The sequence below is a fragment of the Sebastes umbrosus genome, chromosome 11, assembly GCF_015220745.1.
Source record: "Sebastes umbrosus isolate fSebUmb1 chromosome 11, fSebUmb1.pri, whole genome shotgun sequence".
NCBI classification, from domain to species: domain Eukaryota; kingdom Metazoa; phylum Chordata; class Actinopteri; order Perciformes; family Sebastidae; genus Sebastes; species Sebastes umbrosus.
In genome coordinates, this window is record NC_051279.1 from 24372302 (window position 1) to 24397776 (window position 25475).

At 41.9% G+C, this 25475-nt stretch overlaps 1 protein-coding gene across 6 annotated transcripts in view; it reads right to left on the reverse strand.

Moving 5' to 3' along the window:
• Nucleotides 1–1514: 1514 nt before the first annotated feature.
• Nucleotides 1515–25475, reverse strand: part of col6a4a (collagen, type VI, alpha 4a) — a 68209-nt gene continuing 44248 nt past the window's right edge. Inside the window, exons 16-43 of one of the 6 annotated variants that reach the window (XR_005208741.1) lie at nucleotides 24624–24677; nucleotides 24367–24438; nucleotides 24236–24262; nucleotides 24087–24131; nucleotides 22130–22183; nucleotides 21005–21067; nucleotides 20583–20648; nucleotides 18882–18935; nucleotides 18376–18411; nucleotides 18217–18279; nucleotides 18073–18135; nucleotides 15482–15544; nucleotides 15263–15325; nucleotides 13914–13964; nucleotides 13798–13833; nucleotides 12976–13038; nucleotides 12813–12875; nucleotides 12499–12534; nucleotides 12346–12382; nucleotides 12247–12258; nucleotides 9579–10072; nucleotides 8031–8121; nucleotides 6916–7569; nucleotides 6399–6486; nucleotides 5792–5968; nucleotides 3531–3580; nucleotides 2416–2835; nucleotides 1515–2238 (exon numbers count right to left, since the gene is read on the reverse strand). Coding sequence is in view for 4 of the 6 variants with exons in the window: in XM_037783930.1 (XP_037639858.1) it covers nucleotides 2660–2835; nucleotides 3531–3580; nucleotides 5792–5968; nucleotides 6399–6486; nucleotides 6916–7569; nucleotides 8031–8121; nucleotides 9579–10072; nucleotides 12247–12258; nucleotides 12346–12382; nucleotides 12499–12534; nucleotides 12813–12875; nucleotides 12976–13038; nucleotides 13798–13833; nucleotides 13914–13964; nucleotides 15263–15325; nucleotides 15482–15544; nucleotides 18073–18135; nucleotides 18217–18279; nucleotides 18376–18411; nucleotides 18882–18935; nucleotides 20583–20648; nucleotides 21005–21067; nucleotides 22130–22183; nucleotides 24087–24131; nucleotides 24236–24262; nucleotides 24367–24438; nucleotides 24624–24677 (2751 nt within the window). In the remaining 2 variants the exon portion in view is untranslated. Of the gene's footprint in view, nucleotides 2298–2319; nucleotides 2836–3530; nucleotides 3581–5791; nucleotides 5969–6398; nucleotides 6487–6915; nucleotides 7570–8030; nucleotides 8122–9578; nucleotides 10073–12246; nucleotides 12259–12345; nucleotides 12383–12498; nucleotides 12535–12812; nucleotides 12876–12975; nucleotides 13039–13797; nucleotides 13834–13913; nucleotides 13965–15262; nucleotides 15326–15481; nucleotides 15545–18072; nucleotides 18136–18216; nucleotides 18280–18375; nucleotides 18412–18881; nucleotides 18936–20582; nucleotides 20649–21004; nucleotides 21068–22129; nucleotides 22184–24086; nucleotides 24132–24235; nucleotides 24263–24366; nucleotides 24439–24623; nucleotides 24678–25475 lie in introns of those variants that run through there. The other 5 variants (XR_005208740.1, XM_037783929.1, XM_037783928.1 and 2 more) reach the window with 5 other exon arrangements.

Sequence of the window (25475 nt, forward strand, 5' to 3'; positions counted from 1 at the left end):
CATTACATCCTCAACAATGACCTACTATGAACAATACAAAACATTTAGATAACTTCCTCTTTTTTTATGCCCCCCCCAAAAAAATATCCACAAAATGTTTTTATCTAATGAAATATTCTGATTTAATCCATATTTTTTGGTGTTTAGCCTTTCAAAAACAACATTTTCACTGAGGTCAAAAAACACAGAGGGAGGAACGCACTCACTGACTTATATTCATTAAAGGGACTATTTGTAACTTTGTATGCGCATAAATGTAGCGGGTCGTCACACATGCGCGTTCGCATATGCGCGCTTGCGTGTGGCTGGAGCCTCATCTCCGCTGCATGCTCTCCTTCACTCAGAATGCGCGCGCGTCCTCGCTGTCTCGCTCCACCTCTAGACGTGAACGCGCGCTCACTACACACTGCAGAAGAGTTAGTTTAGCTCTGAGAATATCTAGTGAATGCACAGGGGACGTTTGTGCAGAAATAAATTCTGCAGTTCCTCCAGACCAACAGAGGTTTCCCGTGTCTTGTGAAGTGACGGTCTTCTTCAGAGAGTTACGTTGTCTTCTCGTTACCGACCGGGTGCCGGTGTCTCCTCTGCTCTCTCCGGCTGCGGGCGGAGAGAGCAGAGGAGACATGCTGCAGAGCCCCGCTGCATCAGCCTGCACTTAGGCAGGAAAAGCCAACACTAGGATCAGATCTAAATCATGTTCATGGAGAGACCTTCGTCTGTTCAGCTAACATTACTGCCAAGCAGCTGAAATATAGAGTGATATTGTGGTTTTAGCTGACGTGTGTCGCCTCACTGTTTTGAGCGATGCTCGTTCAGGTATATTTAGAGCGAGCAAGCGCGAGCCCGACGCTGACTTTCGTTGATTTCACGGCCACAGGTGTCGCTGTTAAGAAGCCTTTCTGAAAGTTACAAATAGTCCCTTTAACAGGAACTCCAACGTTTTCTGCCGTCATGCCCATAGACTGTATATAAGAAGTGGACGTAGTCATCGCGATGTTTTGAGGACTACCGTTGTGAAGCTTGTGTTCGGCATTTTGGCCGTCACCATCTGGGTTTTAAGCGTCACCATCTTGGTTTTTGCTCGTCGTCATCTTGGTCCTTGGCCGTCAGCATCTTCGTGTCAGGCTATCGTCATCTTGGTTTTAAGCTGTCGTCATCTTGGTTTTTGGCTGTCTCCATTTTGGTTCTTGACCTTCGGCGTCTTGGTTTTAAGTGTTACCATCTTGGTTTTAAGCCGTCGCCATCTTGTTTTTTTGCAACCAGAAGTGAAAAGAGAAGGTGGACCTAGGTACAACCAACACTGAATAAGACAATTTTAGACAACCAAAATGTTATAATTAACTTTGATGAAAACACTCTGTGAAAGAGTTAAAGCTTTAAGATGAAAAAACGAACAACTCCCAGACCAAAAGTTTTTGTCCAATTTAATTTTGCTTCTAGAAGATGCACTGTGAATAAGGACCAGTCTTATTTTAATGCGAAGATTTGTACATTAGCAGAAATGTAGCCCAACATGGAAGAGGAAGTAGTACTCTGTTTATTTAAATGTGGAAGTGCAAGAAACATCAATGTATAATCGTGATAACGGTAACGTTATCAACCAGCGCTGAGTGAAACATAAAGATGAGCACAACTCTGAAAGGAAGACAAAGATGTTTGCGGAAATCTAAAAAGTTATTTTTAAATACTGTAGCTGATGATCATGAAGTATCAGTTTCATATCTTACATCATAAAAACTTCAAGAATTAGAGAAAATTGAAATCCTTAGATTACAAGATAATACGATTTTGCAATTGAACGCCTTTAAAATGAATTGACCATCTTTGCCTGCAGAGTTCAAACCCCATGAGAGTCAAATCAAACATTTGATTTCTGATCGATTATGGAAGAACTAAACACACTTTAATATTTGTAATCCTTCAAACATTAATTTTGAGTCTCAACAAACATGTATACATCAGTCTCCACCAGCTTCATAAAAATAGCACCTGATGTGAAGAAAAACAAGAAGTGACCTGTAAAGTTTAACAGTCTCCGATGAGCGTCTGTCATGTTTAATCAACGTCCAACAATTCAACAGTTTTCTATTGTAAAAAAAATATAAGAGCTCTAAAGGAACGAAACATACATGTTCAAGAGGAAAACCCAAAGACAACAGTTTAAGTGTCCCAGAACAACCTCCGCTGTGACTAAACTTTCGTTGTTGGTGTTTAGCAGTTTTAGTGTCCTAGAACAACCTCCATTATGACTAATGTTTCCTTGTTGGTGTTTAGCAGTTTTAGTGTCCCAGAACAACCTCCATTATGACTAATGTTTCCTTGTTGGTGTTTAGCAGTTTTAGTGTCCCAGAACAACCTCCATTATGACTAATGTTTCCTTGTTGGTGTTTAGCAGTTTTAGTGTCCCAGAACAACCTCCGCTATGACCAAACTTTCTCTGTTGGTGTTTAGCAGTTTTAGTGTCCCAGAGCTACCTACCTTGTGACTAAACTTTCTCTGTTGGTCTTTAGCAGTTTAAGTGACTAAAGGGTTTTAAATCATTCAGAAAGTCGCTTTGGTTTTTTTTCCTTGAACATGCGTGCGTATTTTTTAAGGTTTTGCTGAAACATGTTTGGTGTACAGCAGTGATTTTTCTCCATCCGATCCGGAGACATCCTCCTCATCGACTCTTCGTCAGACAGAGGTCCTCACACTCGTCTTGCGTATTGAAGCGGTTTTCGTTGCCACCACAGCCGCCGAACCAGAAGCGAGAACATTCCGTCTGTTCGGTGTCGAAGAACCACATCATGGTGTAGTTCTGGCAGCTTCCCTGGTCTTGGCTGAGGAAGCAGCTGTCTGGGTGAAGACGGGGGAAAAGTGAACATCATTTACTGAGCATCCTGCCTGTTATATCCTCGTGGCTATTCATTTTTCATCCATCAGTTTTAACATGAATTTCTTTCCCTCCAGGCAGCCGTTGGTTTCAGTTCTTTTCTGTGACAATCAGCTTCCAGAGACTTAATACTTACATATTAATTTACTGTGAGGACACTGAAATGTGACGCGTTACCTGCAGCAAGTTTCCGCATGTGTATTTTCATAGAAATAAAAGCTCATCACGGCTGTCACAAATATATTCTTTGTAGTTAATGAGCTAAAACTGTTTTAACATGTCATTATTTGACATGTTTGTTAACATATTGTTATTTATATGATTATTTTCATGAATATTGATTTCTTTGTATTAAGACTACATGGGAACTATGTTAACGTTTCTCTGCTCAAAGATTTAAGTTGAAGTTTTAAGGTGAAATAGCATCGTCCATTTTGAAGATGTGATGGTGTTTAGGTGGACTCATTCCAGCGAGGTAGGTTTCGAGCATATTTACAGTTAGGTGTCTACAGTTTGTGTGTGATGTGAATGTAATTATTCTGTACATTGTTGTGGATTTAATGACGGTGATGTTGACGGAGGTTAAATTAAAAGGAATAAATCCGTCAGTAGCAGAAGAACCGTGGTATCATGATGACCAGTATGGAGCAGTTTTTACCTTTGGAGGTGAAGCTGGCCAGCTCCGGCGTCGGCAGGATGTTTGGATCTGTCAGAGACGACACAGTCAACCACAAGCTTCAGGTATTTATTGATAAACACATCATCAACATCACCGACCAGATAGTTATTCTGTCAAAACTTAATTCAAGATTATCTGCGTAAATCCTGCACTGAAAGCAGAACACACACATTTACTACAAACACTAAGAGTAATCCTCCGGGGGCAGCAGCTCTGCAACGACTTCATTTTATCTTTTAAAGAAATTGTTTGATTTGATCTTAACATTAATATTTGATCTTAAAATGAATGAATTATTATTTATTTTGACAGTCATTAATTCATTTGACAGTCTTTAAGATATAAATGTTAAGAACCGCTGCTCCAGGAGAACACATGCACTCTGATGAGGAATAAATGTAGAAGCGTGAATCATTCCAAACAAACAGGTTAAGACCAATCAGTAATTTATATAACAAAGAAAATGTTAATAAAAGTTTCAATAAAATACAGGTGACACCTAACATAAAGAAGAGATGTGATCTACACTCTGTGCGGTTAAGACAGAAATATAAAGCATGTAAGCATGCAGTAACTAAGAGAGAAAAACATTGCAGGTTTAAGGCACCAAGCTTTTTCATTAGTTGGACTTTTTCCATGCAAATGGCAGGAAACTTGACATTTTTGTGGCCATACTGTATGTTGTGAAGTGTTTTGATATTGTGGGGTGTAATGACCACTCCAGGCTCTAGGGGGCGCTAGCTGAGCTGAAGACTTTCAGGCCTCTAATCTCATGACAGTTATAGTCAAACCAGTCAACAGGCCATCCATTGGTTACATGATCTCTTATGTATATATAATATTATATTATCTTATTATATAGTATGTCATCAAAAAAGTCACAAAAAAGTAATGGTATAGTACAGGGGTCAGCAACCTTTACTATTCATAACGTTACGAGAAAAAAAGCCATATTATGTGAATAAAGTCATAACTTTACGATAAAAAAAGAAAATAACACGTAAAATTACTACTTTATAATATTATGTCTTTATTCTCCTAATACTATGACTTTTTTTCTCTTAAACTTCTGCCTTTATTCTCAAAATATTACGACTTTTTTCTCGTAAACCTTTGACTTTATTATCATAATATTACGACTTTTTTCTCGTAATATTATGACTTAATTCTCGTAATATTATGACTTAATTTTCGTAATATTATGACTTTATTCTCGTAATATTATGACTTTATTCTCGTAATATTATGACTTTATTCTTGTAATATTATGACTTTATTCTCGTAATATTATGACTTTATTCTCGTAATATTATGACTTAATTCTCGTAATATTATGACTTTATTCTCAAAATCTCAGATTAATTTTTTTCCTCAATGTGGCCCTACTAATACTCCCTCGTACCATAGACCTACAACAATGATAAATAAAAATGAAATGTAAACAAAAAACTTTATTAATTTTCCATTTTTTATAAAACCACAGCGAGCCACTGGAGAGGAGCTGAAGAGCCGCATGTGGCTCCAGAGCTGCATGTTGCCGACCCCTGGTATAGTATGTATAGTATGTACTAAAAGTCATAGTATAGTATGTCGAAAAAAGTCGTAAAAAAATCGCAGTAAACTATGTCGGAAAAAAGTCATAAAAAAGTCCTAGTATATTATGTTGATAAAAGTCATAAGTACAGTAAAAAGTCGTTAGTACAATATGTCGAAAAAATCATAGTACAGTATGTCGAAAAGTCCTAGTATAGCATCTTGAAAAAAAAGTCATAAAAAAGTCATAGTACAGTATGTCGAAAAAAAGTCATAAAAAAAGTCACATGTTATGTATATTAATGCAGTTTAAAATTTTCTAATACATTTTAAGGGCCTTAATTGTCGCTAAATTGATTTAACAACTTTTAATGTTTTTTTGGACCCTATGAAAACCCTGGTATATTAATCTGGTATATTCATTAGACTCTATCTACTTGCCACGTTTTCTCTACTGCCAACAAAGCTGCCAAATGAATGCTTGCTCAGAGTTTATGCTGATGACTGTACTTGTCACAGGACATTAGAGGCCTTTCTTTATGTAAAAATATTTCAGCATGTGTGCGGTTTTTTAGTAAACTAACAGCATCGTTTTGGCTCATTTTATCTGCTGAGTTTTCAGGTCACAAACCGTAGAGCACATGGAGTGGAGTATATATTATTAATGATCTGTGTGACCCAGCTCTGATAAACACAGTTAATGACAGTGTTTGAGTGTGTGTGGGCTACCGTTGGTCAGTGAGATGAATCTCTGGCCGTCGCCTCTGGTCAGAGTGTTGATGATGTCCAGCTGGCCTGTCTGAGTCTGTCCTCCCCTCTGCTCCTGAAACCTCTCATCCTCTTCCTCCCTGAATACGTCCTCGTCCACCACTGTCGTCCCCTGACTGGACACACGGATTCACAATCACTGACTCACATTATGTTTATACAGTATATATACACCGATCAGCCATAACATTATGACAGCACGGGCACCCTGACCGGTCTGCGGCTACGCAGACCGGTCAGGGTGCCCGTGCTGTCATAATGTTATGGCTGATATCTATCGGAACCAGCATTAACTTTTTTGGCAATTTAAGCTACAGTAGCTCTTCTATCCACCTCATTCTCAGGGGTGTTACTGTAGAAATGATTATGTACGTAACTTCCGGTGAGGTAGGGAATTAGCAGTACGCTAGTTAGTCACATAAGTTAACCATATTGGCTGACCACCAACAGCGCTTCTTTTGAAAAGTAATTCACCTTCATTTTACAAAATCCTATCCACACTCTCATCGTAGTAGTATATGTCATTCTGCAGTGTCAGTTACCTACCTGTTTACGACTATTTTTGGGGCATCTTTTTGTACCAGCTGGCTGCAGGTCCGTTTTAATGATTGAGGAGGATACTTGTTCATTCCCTCTGAAATAAAGACACATACGTTAATACAGTGATGGACAAGTACTCGATCCTTAACTCAAGTAGAAATACTTCATTGCAAGTAAAAGTACAGCATTCAAAATCTTACTTAAGTTCAGAAGTATTTTCATAAACATATATGTTAATGTGGAGCCAGTTTAAATATGGAACTCATAACAATCCCAGTTTATAGGCTGATTATATATTTTATGATTATATATTTATTATTGTAGCTGTCAAATGAACGTGGAACAAAAAGTCCTAAAAACTAATTTCCTTTGGAAAAGTTGAATTTAATTAAAGCAGCTAACAAGAACCACCAAGAATATCATGTTGCTAAGAAACAATATGAATGAATTTGACCTTCTTGATGTTCTCTATTTCTAAAACAGACTGATGTATTTAAATGTGAATCTGTGAGTGTGTTCTTACTGGCGAGGGCGGAGAGGAAGACTCTGAAGAAGCGCTGGGCGTAGCCCTGCTCGTCGGCTTTCAGTCGGCCCATGTGGATCAGGTGCTGCTGGATGGGCAGACTGGCCAGCTCCTCCACCTGCGTCCGGTCATAGCGCTCGCCGACCGTCACGACAAACAGCGCCACCCCCTCACACTTGGCCTTCTGGGAGATGTAGCGCAGCTTGGCTCGGTCCTCGTAAGCCGTCTGGGTGCCCACCACGGCCAGCAGCGCCCTCTTCTTACGGGGCTGGCTCGCCTTCAGGAGAATCTCCTTCAGGGTGAACTCCAGCGTCTGTCCCAGCGCCGACGAGCCGCCCTGCAGCGTCATGTTCCGGGTCAGGTGCCTCCTCATCAGGTTGCTGGTCTGGTAGGTCCCGAGGCCAAAATCTGCCTTGGTGACCTGGGTGCCGCTCTGCTGGACTAGGGCCACCCGGGCCTGGTTGCCGGCCCTGCGGGGCTGTGGGCTCACCGCCAGCTGTTCCACCACAGAGCCCAGCAGCTGCTGGACGCCGGCGAACTCGTCAGCCTGCATCTCCCTGGAGCTGTCCACCACCATGACCAGGTCAACGTCAACCTCCTGAGGCTGCTCCGGGTCCTGGATGAAGGCGCACTGATCCGAACGTCTGCAGGGGTCTGACGGAACAAGAAGCAGCTCTCATCCAGAAACCTGATAAACGTTTGCTAACCACAACAAAGTCCCTATCTTATCGAGTCACTTTCCTCTGGAATAACCTCCCATAGACATCAGACAGTCTGATTCTGTAGAGGCCTTTAAATGTAAACTCAAAACGTCCTGTCTGTCCCTTCCTGAGGTTTCTAACATTTTTTCCCTGTTAAAAGGTTTTTTTTTGTTTAGTTTACCTAATCCGATGAGAGGGTCGTACTGTAAAGGATAGAGGGTGTTGTATCATGTAGCGCTTGTAAAGCCCCCTCAGGCTAATTTGTGATATTTGGCTATACAAATAAAATTGACTTGACTTACAGAAGCTGCTAACATGCTAAAGTGAAGAATGAGTTGGAATGAGTTTCTGACAGAAATATTACTGCATGTTATATATAAATATGAATGTATCAGGAGGCTCAGAGCAGCGTACCGTAGCAGATGGCACAGTTCTGGACCTTCTTCAGGTCGGTAATCATTTCCCCCCTCAGCACTGTGAAAATGGAGTGTCCTGAGTCGTCCACCTGACAACAAACAAGTGTTGGTGAGATTAAACACATCTTTCTATATAATAATAATAATGAAAATGATGACATGGCTGAGAGCTTCAGTAACGCTGAAGACAAATGTCTGGCAGCAGGCGGTGGACGTTATCTGAACGGAAAAGGGAGAAGAGGAGTTAAGGGAGTTGGAACAAAGTCATGTGTTTTAGGGCCAAAAAACCTCCCTCTTCCTGGCAGCTCACATGTTCAGAGTGGATGTCGAGAAACAAACACACAGATTGTTTGATGATCCATCACAGCAGAAACCGCTCGATCCAGATGTTCAGCTTATGAGGAGCTTAGCATCCAACAGAGTCGAGTTCAAGCAGGAAGTGACTGTTGGTTTGACCTTATCGAATCAAAAGCAAAGCTGGCTCAAGGTTTGGTTTGTCCTCGTCGTACAGATACAGATATGAGTGACAGTGAGGAGACGTGGTGTGATGATCCAGCTGCATAGTGTTCTATTTTATTGCCTCCACAACATGGCAACGGCTGAGTAGCATGTTCCTGCAGTAGAGGAAGCTGCAGTATCAGGAGCGCATGTCTAGGACCTGAGTTGTTCATGAAGCCTACTGTCTTTAGTGTTAAACATGGTTTTCTTTCCTAAACCTAACAAGGTAGTTTTGTTGTCTAAACCTAAATTGTTTCTGTGGCGGCGGCACATCATTTAATACTACTGCTGCGTGATGCAGTCGTGGTCATTTCACGTGAGCTATTTCTGTGACATCACATAGCAGCAGACAGGAAGCAGTATTTGGGTGGAACAAAACTCGAGGTTCTGAAACTGCAGCCTCCTCTAGTGCAAGAACATAATATTTAAAATGTTATAAAATATTACAGCTGCAAGCGGCAGTTCGTGGGTTCAAGCCTTTTTCCGCTCAATAGAACGAAGCAGCTCAATTGCTTCTATGAAAGCCGCAAGCAGCTATTAGCGGGTTCATGCTTCACAAAGTCACCTCAGTTACTTTAATTCTGTCTAAAGAAGGAGTAATTGCTCAGTCATATTAATTGGGAAGCATTTTGTTTCATGTTTCAACTATTTTATTATTATTATATCAATTATTAAAAATATCCAGCAGGTTTGGTGATGTTTGAATGAAACCTTCAGGGTATGTTTCAGGTACTCTTGTGGACATATCCTGCATGTTTGTGATGACTGGCCAGACGGTTGTTGATTTAAGTCTGTTTATGTGCTGAGCCACGGCCTTTTGAAGTTCACTGGTCAATATCTCGAAAAGAAAATGAGATATCAACAAGTTTTATACAACTTTTAATAAGCTTGGTCCAATAATGATCCACAGGAAATTTGGTAGAAAAGAGATCTACGGTTTATGAGGACATAAAAAGAATAAGAGGAAAAGAGGGTGCAGATGTGAAGATCAAATATGATCCAGATGTTCAGACAGGATCAAAACAACGTGTCTGATAATCAAACCTACCTCCAACGCTCGACTAATATTAGGAGCGTTCTTCAGCGAGATGACCGCCGGGACGATGTTGAGGCCGCGGTACTCCATCACGGCGGTGAGGATGTCGCTTACATCATCTGATTGCCCGTTAGAGAGGAAGACCGCTACCTTCCTCATCATCAATCCCGATCGGATTCGCTTGAAGACGTTCTGACCCACGAAGCGCATGGCGGCCCCAAGCTTGCGGCGGTTGGACGTCCTCTCCAGAGCGATGTTCTTCACAGACTCGATTAGCTGTGCCTTGCGGCGGTAGTCCTGGAAGCGGATCAGGTACTTGGTGTAGGCGCTGTAACCCACCACCGCCACGCGAGCGCCCGACGGACAGTTGCTCTCAGAGATGGTGATGTCCTTCAGCAGGGTGAGGAGGGCGGAGCGCTGCCTCTCGAAGTCCTCCGTTCTCACGTCCTCCGACATGTCCAGACCAAACACCAGCTCAGTGGGGTAGGCCGGGCACCTGGACTGATCTGAAAACCAACAAAGAAGAGTTCATGTTGAGGAGAAGAAAGTAAAGCTAATGGTACGTGTCCACAGGGGCGTTTTTTTATGGCGAGGGATCGCCTCGCTTCCCAGCATTGTACGCTTGATGGGCTGCTACTAGACACAAGGCACCTGATTGGACGAACGCTTTCCCTCGTGGGCTGCTGCTCCCAACTTTCAAACCAGAACCAACATGGCGGCTCGTTTGGAAACTTTCTTCTCTTATATCACGAAAATACTTCACCGAAATGTGTTTCTGAAAACATTTTTACAACATTGTAGAAATAATCCATGTTGATGAATCCGTCTTTATTTTAGATCGAAGGTTAGTTTAAAAGTTTCTAGAGAGTTTACAGAGGCGGCGAGTCGCGCTGGACGCCCCTGATTTACATAAAGTAGCCGAGATTTTATGCAAGCGGACAATGTGATGGTCAGTCTCTCGATTCGCGCCGCCACGCTACCAGAATGCATTGCACGGCTGCTTACATAGACAATGAATGAGAAGCGTGGAAAGGACGGAGGCTGAGGACACGAACCATCAGGGCCAATCCCTACGTCCACACTCACAGACTTTGAGCCGTAAACGTGAGTTCAAACACAAAGTGGCGCAATTACATACAAAGTCAATGCAAAGACGCGTTGAAATGTTTCAACTTGAACGACACATTCGTGTGACGCCGTGTGACAAAAACTCAGCGTTGAGGTTCTCCTGACGTCACTGACGATCAGAAATGGAGGACAAAATCAAGGGACCCCCCCCCCCCGATGTACCCTACGGTGTCTCTTTGTCTTACCTATGTCCTCTGGGGACAAACAGGGTTGAGAGTTGAAGTTGAGTAGTTTGAACGTTCAGGTTGGATCTAAAGGGAATGTAGTGTGTAAAACACAGAGAGGTCTGGTCTATTGGGATGCTTGTGTGTCGTCTATATTTTACACTGTGACCGAACTGAATGTGACATGAGCGACAAAATCAGTTTGATTGCATTGTTAATGTTTTCTACTGGAACATCCTAACTGGCCGCGCGCTGCGACACTGCAACGTCATATTTAACAGATTCAGTGTGGACAGACAGCGCCTGATGTTATTATAAGTAAATAAAAGACCACGCATCTGATTGGTTTCCTATTCTGAGAAGAAGACACAACAAGCTGGATATTATTCATCATTAAATTAATTATTAGTTCTGTGTTTTTATAAACAATATTGTCTACGGCCACTAAGGGGTTCAGTGAGCGCCCTGAACCAGCGCTACCTGGATGAACACTGTGGATACCAGTCTGCTATTGGCCGGCACTCTCATCCCCTTCTGCTACCTGCTATCTATTTTCCACCGTCACCGTCGCGGCATCCTGTGCTTAGCGCCAACCAAGACCACAGTAATTGGTTTAAAGGTCCAGTGTGAAGGATCTGGCGGTATCTAGCGGTGAGGTTGGGATTGTAACCAACTGAAGCATCTCCCGCGTGCCCAGCGTGTTGGAGAGCTACGATGGCCGACGCCAAAACGTGAATGTTCCTCTCTAGAGCTGCTGTCAGAGTAGCGAAGGTCATCTGGAGTCATTGAGTACGAGGGAAGTGAGTGGTGAAGCAAGAGAGAGAGAGAGCGTAGCGGGGACGGGAGCAGAGCTCTCAAATAATGTTTTTCAAGATCCTCCCGGAATCGTCCCCAATTTAAAATCTTTGTTTTACTACATAATCATTAGTTAATAATTCAAAGTGACCTTTAACATAAATCCAACATCTAAAACTTGTATTTAAAAAAAAACATTTTATTGTTTTTTTTTATTTATAATTTGCATGTTTGTTTTGATTTTGATGTTTAAATGCAGCTAAGTTAAATTTAAATATTTTTACGTGTAAAAAGTCGCATTTGGTCAAAAAACGAGACAAAGACGAATTATTCAGTTTTCTTTCCTGAGAATTAAAAGTCAAATTAAAAGTATTTAAGATTAAAAACGCTGTTGCAGTGTATTTATTATTATAACCAGAATGTAGGAAACAAAGTCTCTGAAACTCTAATTTCCTGCTTTGATTCTGAAATCCTTCCTATTTCTGATGTCTCCAGGTTGGCGAGGACGCCACCTTGGCTGCTGCTTGGTGATGATGACGTTTTGTTCTGAACTCACCAAACTGCTGCTGAGGTTGTTAAATGGAGGTACGTACCGAGCGAACACGCTGTGAAGAGGAAACAGAGACAGAAGTTAATGAGAGTCTTAGTTCTAGAAACAGTGAAGGTGGTCGGTTCATTGAGCTCTAACTCACCACAGTTGTCTCTGATGTAGGTGATCAGCTGACACTCCTGACAACACACAACACATCTTGTATAAATACTGACGTATGAATACTGATGTATAAATACTGAGGGTATATGCGTCTTATTGTTGGCAGGTTAAGAAAGATTTAAGGTGGACTTACAGTCATGCCTTTGCCTCCAGGAGGACCTTTGGGACCCTGAAGAGTAGAAGAAGAGACGTTATTCACCTCCTCTCTTCATTTACTTTATAGATATATAATGTAATCAGAGTACGTATGTCTGGATCTTCTCTTTTCATGTTGATGTTCAGGACTCTTCTGGGCATCAGCAGACAGACTTTAGATCCCACGTAGGATTATAAAGGTCCAGACACCGTTTTAGGGGCTCGAAAACGCCGGAGTAGTGTGAACGCTAGGCGTAAACTTATCAGTGTGGATGTAGCCTCTGATGATGATGATGATAATGAAGGATTCACCTTGTGTCCTGGATATCCCGGTTCTCCAGAGACGCCAGACTCTCCCGACCGGCCAGAGTTCCCCTGCAGCCATCAGACCAAACAAACAAACACGAGTCACCATGAAGCAAAAACTCCGTTAGAGAAAGTAAAGTGTAAAATGTAAAGTGATGTGAACACTCACGCCTCGACCTCGGTTCCCTTTACGTCCTGGATATCCTTTAGTTCCCTGCTGGCCGTCCTCGCCCTCAACACAACAAGACAGGAAAGACTTCAACAGGCTTCCAAACAACATTATCACCGACAGAAACAGGCTGTCAGTTATTAATGAATAAATATGAGTCTTATCTCGTGCCGGTATGCAGAACAGAAATTCAGTTCTTTGACACAAAACATGAGTCCGGAAAGAGTTCAATAAGAGTTCAGCTGGTATCTCTACACTGAAACATTATGCACGCTCCTCCACTGACTGTGCAGGAAGTGTTCAGTTTTATTGACAGTAGTTTCACATCATTAAAAAAAAAGAAAGTGAAATAAGAAGAAGCGTCGCCGCAGATGATCCGACTACTATCAGTGATTACACATCGCCATGACGGGGTTTATTTCACAACCATGACCGGCTCGCCGTACATTATCCATTATACATATACAGCACTAAAATCAGGATAAATTAAGTAATTAAAAAAATTAAGACAATGGCGCTAATCCTGCGTATGGCGCTGTTGAGCCAAACATTATCAACGTGGGGTAAATTCCTTCATGGTGACAGCCCTACTCATCTGAATATGAATCAATAACAGCATTCAGACTGTAAAATAACTCAGTCCTCTTATTAAATGTTATTAATATTATTAATAAATATTATAGTTGTGTGTAAATGAGGTGAAAATATAAAACCAGCCTGTCAGAACTTTAAACTGCAGCTCCCTATCTGGTCTCTGATGATGATTTCATGTTTAATATGTCATGTATGGGATGTGTAGTCAGTGAAAGCAGGAGGACTCACCAGTAGACCGGGGTACCCAGGAAAACCAGAATCTCCCTGGAACAACAAGAAACCACCATCAATATAAAACCACCATCAGCGTCTGAATGTCTGTAGTCATTCAGTCAGGTTCCTACCTTCACTCCTTTAGATCCTTCAGGTCCATGACCGTCTCTACCATCCTGACCCTGAGACACACAGATATAGATATTAGATACACAGCTCATATATTACACAGTATCTATAGGTAGAGTTAATAGTATCTATAGGTAGAGTTAATAGTATCTATAGGTAGAGTTAATAGTATCTATAGGTAGAGTTAACAGTATCTATAGGTAGAGTTAATAGTATCTATAGGTAGAGTTAATAGTATCTATAGGTAGAGTTAACAGTGTCTATAGGTAGAGTTAACAGTATCTATAGGTAGAGTTAATAGTATCTATAGGTAGAGTTAACAGTATCTATAGGTAGAGTTAATAGTATCTATAGGTAGAGTTAACAGTGTCTATAGGTAGAGTTAACAGTATCTATAGGTAGAGTTAACAGTATCTATAGGTAGAGTTAACAGTATCTATAGGTAGAGTTAACAGTATCTATAGGTAGAGTTAACAGTATCTATAGGTAGAGTTAACAGTATCTATAGGTAGAGTTAACAGTATCTATAGGTAGAGTTAACAGTGTCTATAGGTAGAGTTAACAGTGGGGGAGGAATGGCAGGGAAATCTTCATTTAATCAACACCTGAAAGTATCAATACAGCTGCTCTTTCACTGTAAAACTCTGATTATATATATTTATCCATATTTATTAGAACGGTCAATCAATTAAAATATTCAATCGTGATTAATTACACATTTTTTATCTGTTCAAAATGTACCTTAAAGGGAGATTTGTCAAGTATTTAATACTCTTATCGACCTGGGAGTGGACAAATATGCTGCTTTATGCAAATGTCTCTATATATTTATTATTGTAAATCAATTAAAACATAACATGGCAAACTGCAGCCCAACAGGCAACAACAGCTGTCAGTGTGTCAGTGTGCTGACTTGACTATGACTTGCCACAAACTGCATGTGATTTTCATAAAGTGGGCATGTCTGTAAAGGGTAGACTTGTGGGTACCCATAGAACCCATTTTCATTCACATATCCGGAGGTCAAAGGTCAAGGGACCCCTTTGGATATGGCCATGACAGTTTTTCCTCAACAAAATTTAGTGTAAGTTTGGAGCGTTATTTAACCTCCTTCATGACAAGCTAGTATGACACGGTTGGTACCAATGGATTCCTTAGGTTTTATCATTTAAGAAGCTACCAGTATCTTCACTCTAAAAATGCTGAATTATAACCACAGTGAATATTCAGACCTGATTCACTGTCCAGAGTTCATATGAGAGAAGTACTGAGGTCATTTTTAATTTATATACTACATATGAAACAGACAGATGGAACTATTTCTGATCAGAAAGAGGCGTTGGCTCCTCACCGGCATCCCTCTGACTCCTAAAGATCCTGGAACACCTTTTTGACCTGGATCTCCTGGTTGGCCCTGCAGCAGCAACAACAACTAGTTAGTCTTTAGTTTCAAACTCACCGTACACATGGGATCACAAGACACGGCTGTTAATAAAACATTCAGGCTGTAAATCTGATCTAATCCAATCTAAAAGGTGACGAGGCGATGAGATGTAATAACGTCACCCACCTTCTGTCCGTTAGCTCCACGCCGTCCACCTGATCCCTGGTTTCCAGCTAGTCCCGGTCCTCCCTGCAGGAAAACCAACAGAGTCAGAGCAGGAAGCTGAGTGTCCCTGAACGCATCACCACACAATGACTGTATTCATGTAGATGTGTATATGCCAGTGTTCATCCAGCAGGAGGATCTCTGTATCTTCAGCTAACTGATAAGAGACGTGCTTGTAATGCCGCCCCCGCCGTTATTCATGGAACATTTCAGGTTTCTCTCATGTTAACAGGAAACTGTGAGCTGTGAGTAATAAATCTGAAGAATGAAGCATCAGAAGATCTGCAGCCCCTCACTACTCTTCTAAGAAAAATATCTAAAGGTGACTAAATATTGACTGTGATGGATTAAATATATGAATGATGTTTAGAGAGAAATCCTCATGTTTAACAAATAAAAGTCAAGCAGCAACATGAAGCAACACGTCTGTTTAACTGTAGACAACGTTATAAACACGGTGCATTCAGAGCTCAGTACTGTTATTACTGTCTGAACTCTGGATGGAGTCACTCTGCAGGCTCCTCACAGCTGATAACTGAGCCTCAGCGTTGTTCATTAATAATACGGGTGGGAAAAAACATAGATTCACCAAGTATTGCGATTTTTTTTTTTTTATGATTCTGAAATAGGTTTATTAATGCCAGAATCGATATATTTGCTTCAGTTGAGTCTATGTGGAGGTAGAAGGAAGTTACTGCTTTTATTGTTGTAGTCTGAGTAACATCACGTCATATCTGTTCCGTATCCGTCAACCAAAACAAACCGCAGAAAGTAGAAAACAGTGGAGGGTCAGTGTGGATACGACCTGCACCCTCACATGTTAAACCCAACGTAGTAAACACTAGGTCCGAGACCGCCTGTCCTAGCGGTCCTTTTGGTCCGTTTTGGTCCACACCAGAGTACGATTACTGCGTTCGACCGCCCAAATGAACCGAACCAATTGATTAAAACAGACTAAATGTTGGCTGGTGAAAGCGAACTTAAACAGAGTTGACACAGTAAACAAATCCTCTGAGCCTTTTCCTCATTATGGAAGAGTCAAATATAAATGTAGTGTTATAATAATGAGCGGATCCTCCCTGATGATGTTGGGGTTAATCAGTCCCTGTGGCTGTAAAAGGAGATAACTCATCAGCACTGCAGCCGTTACACAACAGTCAGTGTTTAGAGAGAATCAGCTGTGGGCAGTTATTGATTTAATGAGCTCCACACAGCTCATAAATAAAGATCATTAGAGGGTCACATCTATAAAACACAACCTGAACCTCTACAACTATAATAATAAAATAACAGCATGGCTTTATTGATTCATTGTTTTCCACTGATCAGACTACATCTGAACTATGTTCAGTCAATAACAACCAGTGAGAGGGAACGTATGCTAACTGGAGACCAGATGAGTCCCAGACGCCAGGCGCTGACATCATCAGTCAAGGTTGCCAGGATTGAGACACGCAGCGATTAAAGCGTCAAATATGACAACCGCAAAATTAAGCTACACTTCCCGCCCTCGCGGAGATGATGATGAATCATCGCTGAGACAGAAACCAATAAAATAAACTAAATTCACAGTTCAGTTCGTGACCTCTATATTTATATTTATATTTATATGGGTAACCAGTATTTTCCAACCTGTACATGTATACATGTCTATATACTGTATGTACACTGAATAGGATTTATATTTACAGTGATAGGTATGTACATGTTATAATATGGACATAAACTGACAGATGAAATGTACACACAGTATTACAGAAGAATGTGCATTAAAGACTGTAAGAATTAAAGTCTACAAGAGCAGCAGCGGGTGTTTTAGTGTTGGAGGGTTATTGACAGTCGGTCTGATGGAAGAAACTGTTCTAGTGTCCAGTTGTGTTCATCAGAGTGACGGTCTGATGGTAGAACCTGTTCTAGTGTCCGGTTGTGTTCATCAGAGTGACGGTCTGATGGTAGAACCTGTTCTAGTGTCCGGTTGTGTTCATCAGAGTGACGGTCTGATGGTAAAACCTGTTCTAGTGTCCGGTTGTGTTCATCAGAGTGACGGTCTGATGGTAGAACCTGTTCTAGTGTCCGGTTGTGTTCATCAGAGTGACGGTCTGATGGTAGAACCTGTTCTAGTGTCTGGTTGTGTTCATCAGAGTGACGGTCTGATGGTAGAACCTGTTCTAGTGTCTGGTTGTGTTCATCAGAGTGACGGTCTGATGGTACAAACTGTTTCTAGTGTCTGGTTGTGTTCATCAGAGTGACGGTCTGATGGTAGAAACTGTTCTAGTGTCTGGTTGTGTTCATCAGAGTGACGGTCTGATGGTACAAACTGTCTCTAGTGTCCGGTTGTGTTCATCAGAGTGACGGTCTGATGGTAGAAACTGTTCTAGTGTCTGGTTGTGTTCATCAGAGTGACGGTCTGATGGTAGAAACTGTTCTAGTGTCCGGTTGTGTTCATCAGAGTGACGGTCTGATGGTAGAACCTGTTCTAGTGTCCGGTTGTGTTCATCAGAGTGACGGTCTGATGGTAGAACCTGTTCTAGTGTCTGGTTGTTTTGGCTCACCTGAGGTCCAGGAAGGCCAGCCACTCCTCTCGGCCCAGGTTGACCTCTGATCCCTCTGGGACCCTGCAGAGAACACATGGATGTGTATGAGTTGAGCTGAGCTGAACTCGTCCGTTAAATTCATCATCTGTCCTGATCACTCACCTGTGGACCTGAAGCACCGGGGCTGCCCTGGACTCCTGGACCTCCTGGCTGTCCAGGTGCTCCCTGCAGGAGGTCACAGACAGAAGTTAAAGGTTAAAGGTTAAAGGGTGTTTCAGTGTTCACTAACAGCTCTGAGTGTAGTCTGAGTTCATCTCCTACCTTCTCACCCAGCGGTCCTCTTCTTCCATCTGGTCCCTGAACACCACACAAACAACATGTTAATCACTCTGTTATGTAGCGCTGCGTTTCGTTACCTAGCGTAACGTTACCTAGCATAACATTACCTAGCGTTACGTTACGTTACGTAGTCACAGTGTCGTGGAGTACACCTGTACATCACTACAGCAGGTGACCAGTTAAACCACTGGAGGTCAGTAAAACACAGATTTACAGGCAGTTACACGTGAAACATTTATCATTAAATCTAACTCATTAAATATCAGGCTGACAGTTTTCACAGCCAGCTCAGCGTTCATTATTCCTCTTTTCAGCTCATTCAGACGTTACTAATAAAGTTAGATATAATCTAAATTATGGCACTTATAATTAAAAAATTCTCTCGTCATTCACTCTTGAGAAAACAATGTATTTGTTGTTTTAGGTACTTCCTGTAGTACAGAGTGGACATTAACTGACATTAACAGACTGAAGGTTGAATATCTCACCGGGTTTCCAACGATTCCACTCTCACTCTGCGGCCCGTCCGGTCCAGGTGTTCCCTGTTAAACACAGCAGCACATTCAGCACAGTGATACAGGACTGAACCAGAAACAGAGCTCCGTTACAGACCGAACCAGAGATAGAGCTCCGTTACAGACCGAACCGGAGATAGAGCTCCGTTACAGACCGAACCGGAGATAGAGCTCCGTTACAGACCGAACCAGAGATAGAGCTCCATTACGGAATGAAGCAGAGATAGAGCTGCGTTACAGACCGAACCAGAGATAGAGCTCCATTACAGACCGAACCGGAGATAGAGCTCCGTTACAGACCGAACCAGAGATAGAGCTCCATTACGGAATGAAGCAGAGATAGAGCTGCGTTACAGACCGAACCGGAGATAGAGCTGCGTTACAGACCGAACCAGAGATAGAGCTCCATTACAGACTGAACCAGAGATAGAGCTGCGTTACAGACCGAACCACAGAGATAGAGCTCCGTTACAGACCGAACCACAGAGATAGAGCTCCGTTACAGACCGAACCAGAGATAGAGCTCCGTTACAGACCACCGAACCGGAGATAGAGCTCCGTTACAGACCGAACCAGAGATAGAGCTCCGTTACAGACCGAACCAGAGATAGAGCTACGTTACAGACTGAAGCAGAGATAGAGCTCCGTTACAGACTGAACCAGAGATAGAGCTCCGTTACAGACCGAACCAGAGATAGAGCTCCGTTACAGACTGAACCAGAGATAGAGCTCCGTTACAGACTGAATTAGGGATGTTAATAATTAAAAGGTTTAACCGTTAACCGACATTAAGCACTTTAACCGATTAACGCTATTGGTTAAAACAAATATTAAACTCAGAAGAGCAGTTCGTCTCTTTAAGGAGAAAAGCTGGTCCACCTTAAGTCCCCACCTTAAGAGGCGGAGCCGGACTTGCAAGATACAGGAAGTCGGCTCCAGTCTCTGGCTCGCTTGAGCGGAGCGAGTTGTAGCCTCTTAGCATTTATCCACCGAAAAATAAACTGTACGCACACTGTCTGCTGCACCTACGTTCACAGCTATAACGCCAGCGACAAAACCACACTCCCCGCTGCCATACATACACGCGGTCTGTTGGACACTCGCAAAAGTTACGCCGCAATGACAGAGTGGCAGCGATCACGAAGCCACCAGCAGAGATACAGCTGCTAATGTAGCACGTAAACACACACTGTTTGTCGGTCAATCGCTATCGTTAATCTGGGCAGACACAGCGGTCAATCTGCTAAACTAAACTAAATGTGCGGTGGAGACTTTTACTGGGAACGTGGCTGCATGTCCGTGACACTAGACGCAGCAACGTGGGTGCGACACTCTCCTGACGGTGAACTGGGGACTCAGTTGTCTGTTGTGTTCATACACTGCGGCTGGTGCACTGCTGCATGCGAGGCACTAATCTTGTCGGTTAACGGTTAATCTTTTTTTTTCAAAATTAGCATCCCTAGACTGAATCTATAGTTTAACTGAGAGTTTTTCCTCAAACCTGGGTGGTAAAGTAGAGCTGATGCGTCTGGAATTAAATGTTGTAAATGTAGAGAAACACTCATTGCTCCAGTGTGTCTGAGTCGACCCAACACACACAGTCCTGTGTCTGATATCACCTGATACTAGAGAAAGCATCAGTGTGAACACAGATCCAGATGTGCTGGTTCTTACCGGCAGACCTTGGTTCCCCGGCTCTCCTTTGGCTCCTGGGCTGGTGTTATCAGCTCCTGGTTCACCCTGTCAGATAAAACACAAAGGGCCTCAGTGTTAAAGATAAACCAGCTTCAGCCTCCAACTGTGCTCCAGCTGTGTTTTGCTGTAGAGCTGTTGTTAGACGGACTGACAGACCAGTCAATTCCTTTACACTCTGGCAACAAACTTTGTGTTTTCACCACAAATTGTTTGTATATGTCATCAAGCAGAAACAGGCTGTTTTGGCTGGAACCTGCAGGACTTCAGGAAGGAAATGGAACCACTCCTTGCAGTAATGAGCTTAGCTAACTGGCTACAGGCTTTATTGCAGAGAACATGATATGACAACTTGATATATGATAGTTTTTAAGAGAGAGAGGGAGAGGAAGTGTTGGACTCACCGGATCTCCTCTCAGTCCTCGTTCTCCGTTAAGCCCAGCCTCCCCTCTGATACCTGGGATACCCTGAGGACGACAGTTCAACCAGGGGTCAGAGGTCAACGCCACCCAGCTGAGGAGGCGTTGACCTCTGATCTACACATTCACATACACAGATATAAACAGTAAAACAACAGTGAGTCATCATTTCTACTGACAATGTCATATAAATATACTGCTGTCATGAATATTGAGCTGTATTATAATATTATAATAATTTCTGTTCAATTATGTAAATTAATGAAATGTAAATATTAAGTATTTATACAAAGTAGCACTATTATTAATAATGACATAAAAATATGTTTTAGAGTAAAAAATGACTCATCTATCAGTTGTTATTTAGATGCACTTAAATTATACTCTTAACTTAAAATGATAAAATTACCTGTTATTTTGTGATTTAAAAAAAATATAGAATAATACAAAATATAAGTACAATAGTCACTGCAATAATAAATGTTACATTGTAATAAAAATAAAATGTATTTAATTATGATTGTTATGAAATGTTCATCATTCCGATTAAAACTATCATTTCAAATATAAACTTTAATTTAATCATTAACTGAAAGGTAATAGTTTGAATTAACAAATCTGTTATTAGTTATTGATCACGATAAGATAGACGGAATATTATTAGAGCTAAATGTTTTTCTTTTTCTTTATTTCTCACGTAGATTACCATTTAATTAATATTTGTATATTTATTACATGAATATAAAGTGATGAAACAGACAGCTTCACTATTTACTGAATTTTATTGACTGTTTCAAACACTACTACACTACTGTTCTAATTAAATTACTGCACTGTATATAATTCAAATACATTATAATACAGTACAGTAAATTAAAGAGAGCTTAGTGTAGATTAAATTATAATGAGGCGACGGCTGAAAATAAACTGTAGGTTGATCCCTGTAATACACTTTATTTAAATAGAACATTGTGTTTTTTAAATGTTGTTTGTTTAACTGTGTTTTAAAAGTAAAGCTCACATATTAACACATTCATAGTGTTAAATCATGTTGTTAATACAGATAAAGATTTGATCATCACATATTAAAAAGAGAAAATTATGTTTTACTGGGCTTCCTGGGTTTCCTCTTTCTCCTCGACCTCCACCGTTTCCCGTCAGTCCCTGCAGACACAGAACCAGAACCAAAACCAGATAAGTCCTCCAATCAACTCACTTCCTGAACACACCCGCTCATTTCCTCCATAATGAAACTAAAACAGAAATCTTATCAGTTAGTGGTTTACAGTGAGAGGAGGCGTCAGGATCAGGATCCAATAATAAAACAGGACACGTTGGGCTGAAGAGGTTAAAACAACCTGAAGATCCAGGATCAGTAGATCAGTATAGGATAAACTGTGTGCGAGTGCTGCAGCGCTGCTCTTCTGTCTGATATGTCAAATGTTAGGGTAATATTAATAACTTTGTTATAACGTTAACGTTACTGAACGTTACCTTTGAGCAAAGTTAGCGTAGCTAACATTAAAACAACGTCCGTTTAGCTAACAGGTCGATGCTGTCGAGCTAATCAGCAATAACTTTGACTCAGAGGTCAGCAGAGGCCTGTACTACGAAGCAGGATTTGGCGTTAGCGAGGTAACTTCAGGGTTAACCCTTCAGGGTTTTCCGTCCTACGAAGATGGATCACTTCTGCCTGGATTAAGTGTTTATCTTCTTCGTATTCGTCTAATATAGTTTGCTCTTCCTTTGTTAAATGTGCCGCTCTGCCTGTCTGTCTGTAAGTCTGTAGACTTGTCCATGTCTGTGATTGGTCATAAACTGCAAACACAGCCCCGTTCATGTGAACGCGCTCACAGCCACACTGAGAAACCCTGGGTTGATTTACCGAGTTGATAACCACCATCGTAGGACCGCTTAGCGGGATCTGGTTTGTTAAAGTTAGTGAAGCCAGATTATGATAAGATACCCTGGGTATGTTGAACTCGCTTCGTAGTACAGGCATCTGGTCTGCTGCTAATGTTAGCTAACGGTAAAGTTAGCTAGTTCACAAACTTTTTGTAGTTTTAGTTAACACATCAGTAAAAAATAAATCTCATTTACTCTATCTCTACTGATGTGTGTAAAGTGAAGCAGCCCTCCTGGTCTCTCTGGTCCTTTTACTGAAGTAGTTAGATGCTGAACAGCTGATAACCAGCTGCTGCTCATAGACTGTAAACAATACCCAGGTGAGATGGTGGACGGTTAACGATACTCAGGTGAGATGGTGGACGGTTAACGATACTCAGGTAAGATGGTGGACGGTTAACGACACTCAGGTAAGATGGTGGACGGTTAACGATACTCAGGTAAGATGGTGGACGGTTAACGATACCCAGGTGAGATGGTGGACGGTTAACGACACTCGGGTAAGATGGTGGACGGTTAACGACACTCGGGTAAGATGGTTGACGGTTAACGACACTCAGGTAAGATGGTGGACGGTTAACGACACTCAGGTAAGATGGTGGACGGTTAACGACACTCAGGTAAGATGGTGGACGGTTAACGACACTCAGGTAAGATGGTGGACGGTTAACGATACCCAGGTGAGATGGTGGACGGTTAACGACACTCAGGTAAGATGGTGGACGGTTAACGACACTCGGGTAAGATGGTGGACGGTTAACGATACTCAGGTAAGATGGTGGACGGTTAACGACACTCAGGTAAGATGGTGGACGGTTAACGACACTCGGGTAAGATGGTGGACGGTTAACGACACTCAGGTAAGATGGTTGACGGTTAACGATACCTAGGTAAGATGGTGGACGGTTAACGATACCCAGGTAAGATGGTGGACGGTTAACGACACTCAGGTAAGATGGTTGACGGTTAACGATACCTAGGTAAGATGGTGGACGGTTAACGACACTCAGGTAAGATGGTGGACGGTTAACGATACCCAGTAAGATGGTGGACAGTTAACCTGTTAGTTATGACGTAATGTCACATCTCCTGTTTCACATCTATGCACTGAATCTATCAGTTATTTTTTAGACTCCTTCTCCAGATGTGCAGATGTTTGTACCAGTTCTCCGTCAACTCCGTCCAGTCCGTCTTCTCCTCCTTCACCCTGAAACAGAGGAACAGAGTCCAGAGTCACTTCTGTCTCTAATCAGACATCATCACGCTACGTCCTCTCTGTCTCTGTTATTAGAATGTATTACAGTCACTCACCCTGTTCCCCCGGACGCCTCGGTAGCCCTGTAACACAGACAGCAGCAGTTAGAAAACACCAATCAATGATATAATACTGATATGTAACGAGTAGAGGAGGAAGAGGAGGAGGAGGAGCAGCGGCGGCATACCTTCGGTCCTCTGAGTCCAGAACAACCCTGGACGCCCTGAGGTCCACCGGGTCCAGAACTTCCTCGATTCCCCTGAAACACACCGACACAGTGAGTCCAGCAGGAGACGCTGCTGCTGCTTCACCTCTCAGTAAATACAGTCATAGATCAATACTTTATTATTATTGATCAATTCAGCTTCATGTTCTCTGAGCGTTGTGGATCTGCAGCCACCAGTTGAACTGATCTCAGTTCAGATATGTAGTTGAAACACTTACAGCGCCACCCTCCTCTCCGGGGAAGCCGGGGTAGCCCTTCTGTCCAGAGACGCCCTGTTAATGAAACACACAACAGCTTCAGAGGCAGGAAGTCACTCCACCCTACATCTTTCCTCAGATAACAACTAGTTAATCATATTTAAATATTATATAATAATTAGAGCTGAATGTTTCTAATAGAAAGCATTAGTTTATGTTTTTTTATTGAACTGCAGAATGAATAATACTAATACTAATAACAGCTGAGGACGCCTCGGTGAGAGTCTGTCCTCCTCATGTTCTCTGATCGACCAGCTGGTGAGCCACTAGCGTTTCCTTTAGCCCTGCCTCCTCGCCGCTCGGTCTGCTGCTCGCTCACGTGAACGGACGACAAGAACTTTCATCAGGGCAGTGGTGGAAAGTAACTAAGTCTATTTACTCAAGTACTTGTACTTTACTTATTGTCAGTATTCTTAGTATTTAGTATAGTTCTGCTTCATGCTTCGTTGTACTAATACTCCATTTATCTGACAGCTGTAGTAGTTTTTACACAACCCGCTAATAAAACAACCCGCTAATAAAGCCCGACACGTTAAACCAGCCGTTTAACTAATGAATCAGTCGTGTCTCCTCGTTTGCTGAAACACTTCCTCCACATTCATCACATGGTTTCATTTAAACGACTCAAAAACATCTGATTATCCAACATTTCACCAAATAAAGCAAAGATTAGAGAAAAGTCCCTAAACAGAAACCAGCTGTGTAGCAGAAACATGTTCCCATCGTTTAAGAGTAGTAGTAGAGCAGTGAAACTACAACAGCAGTCTAGTACTGTCACATCAGAGTACTAGTATTTTTTTACTTTACTTGTGT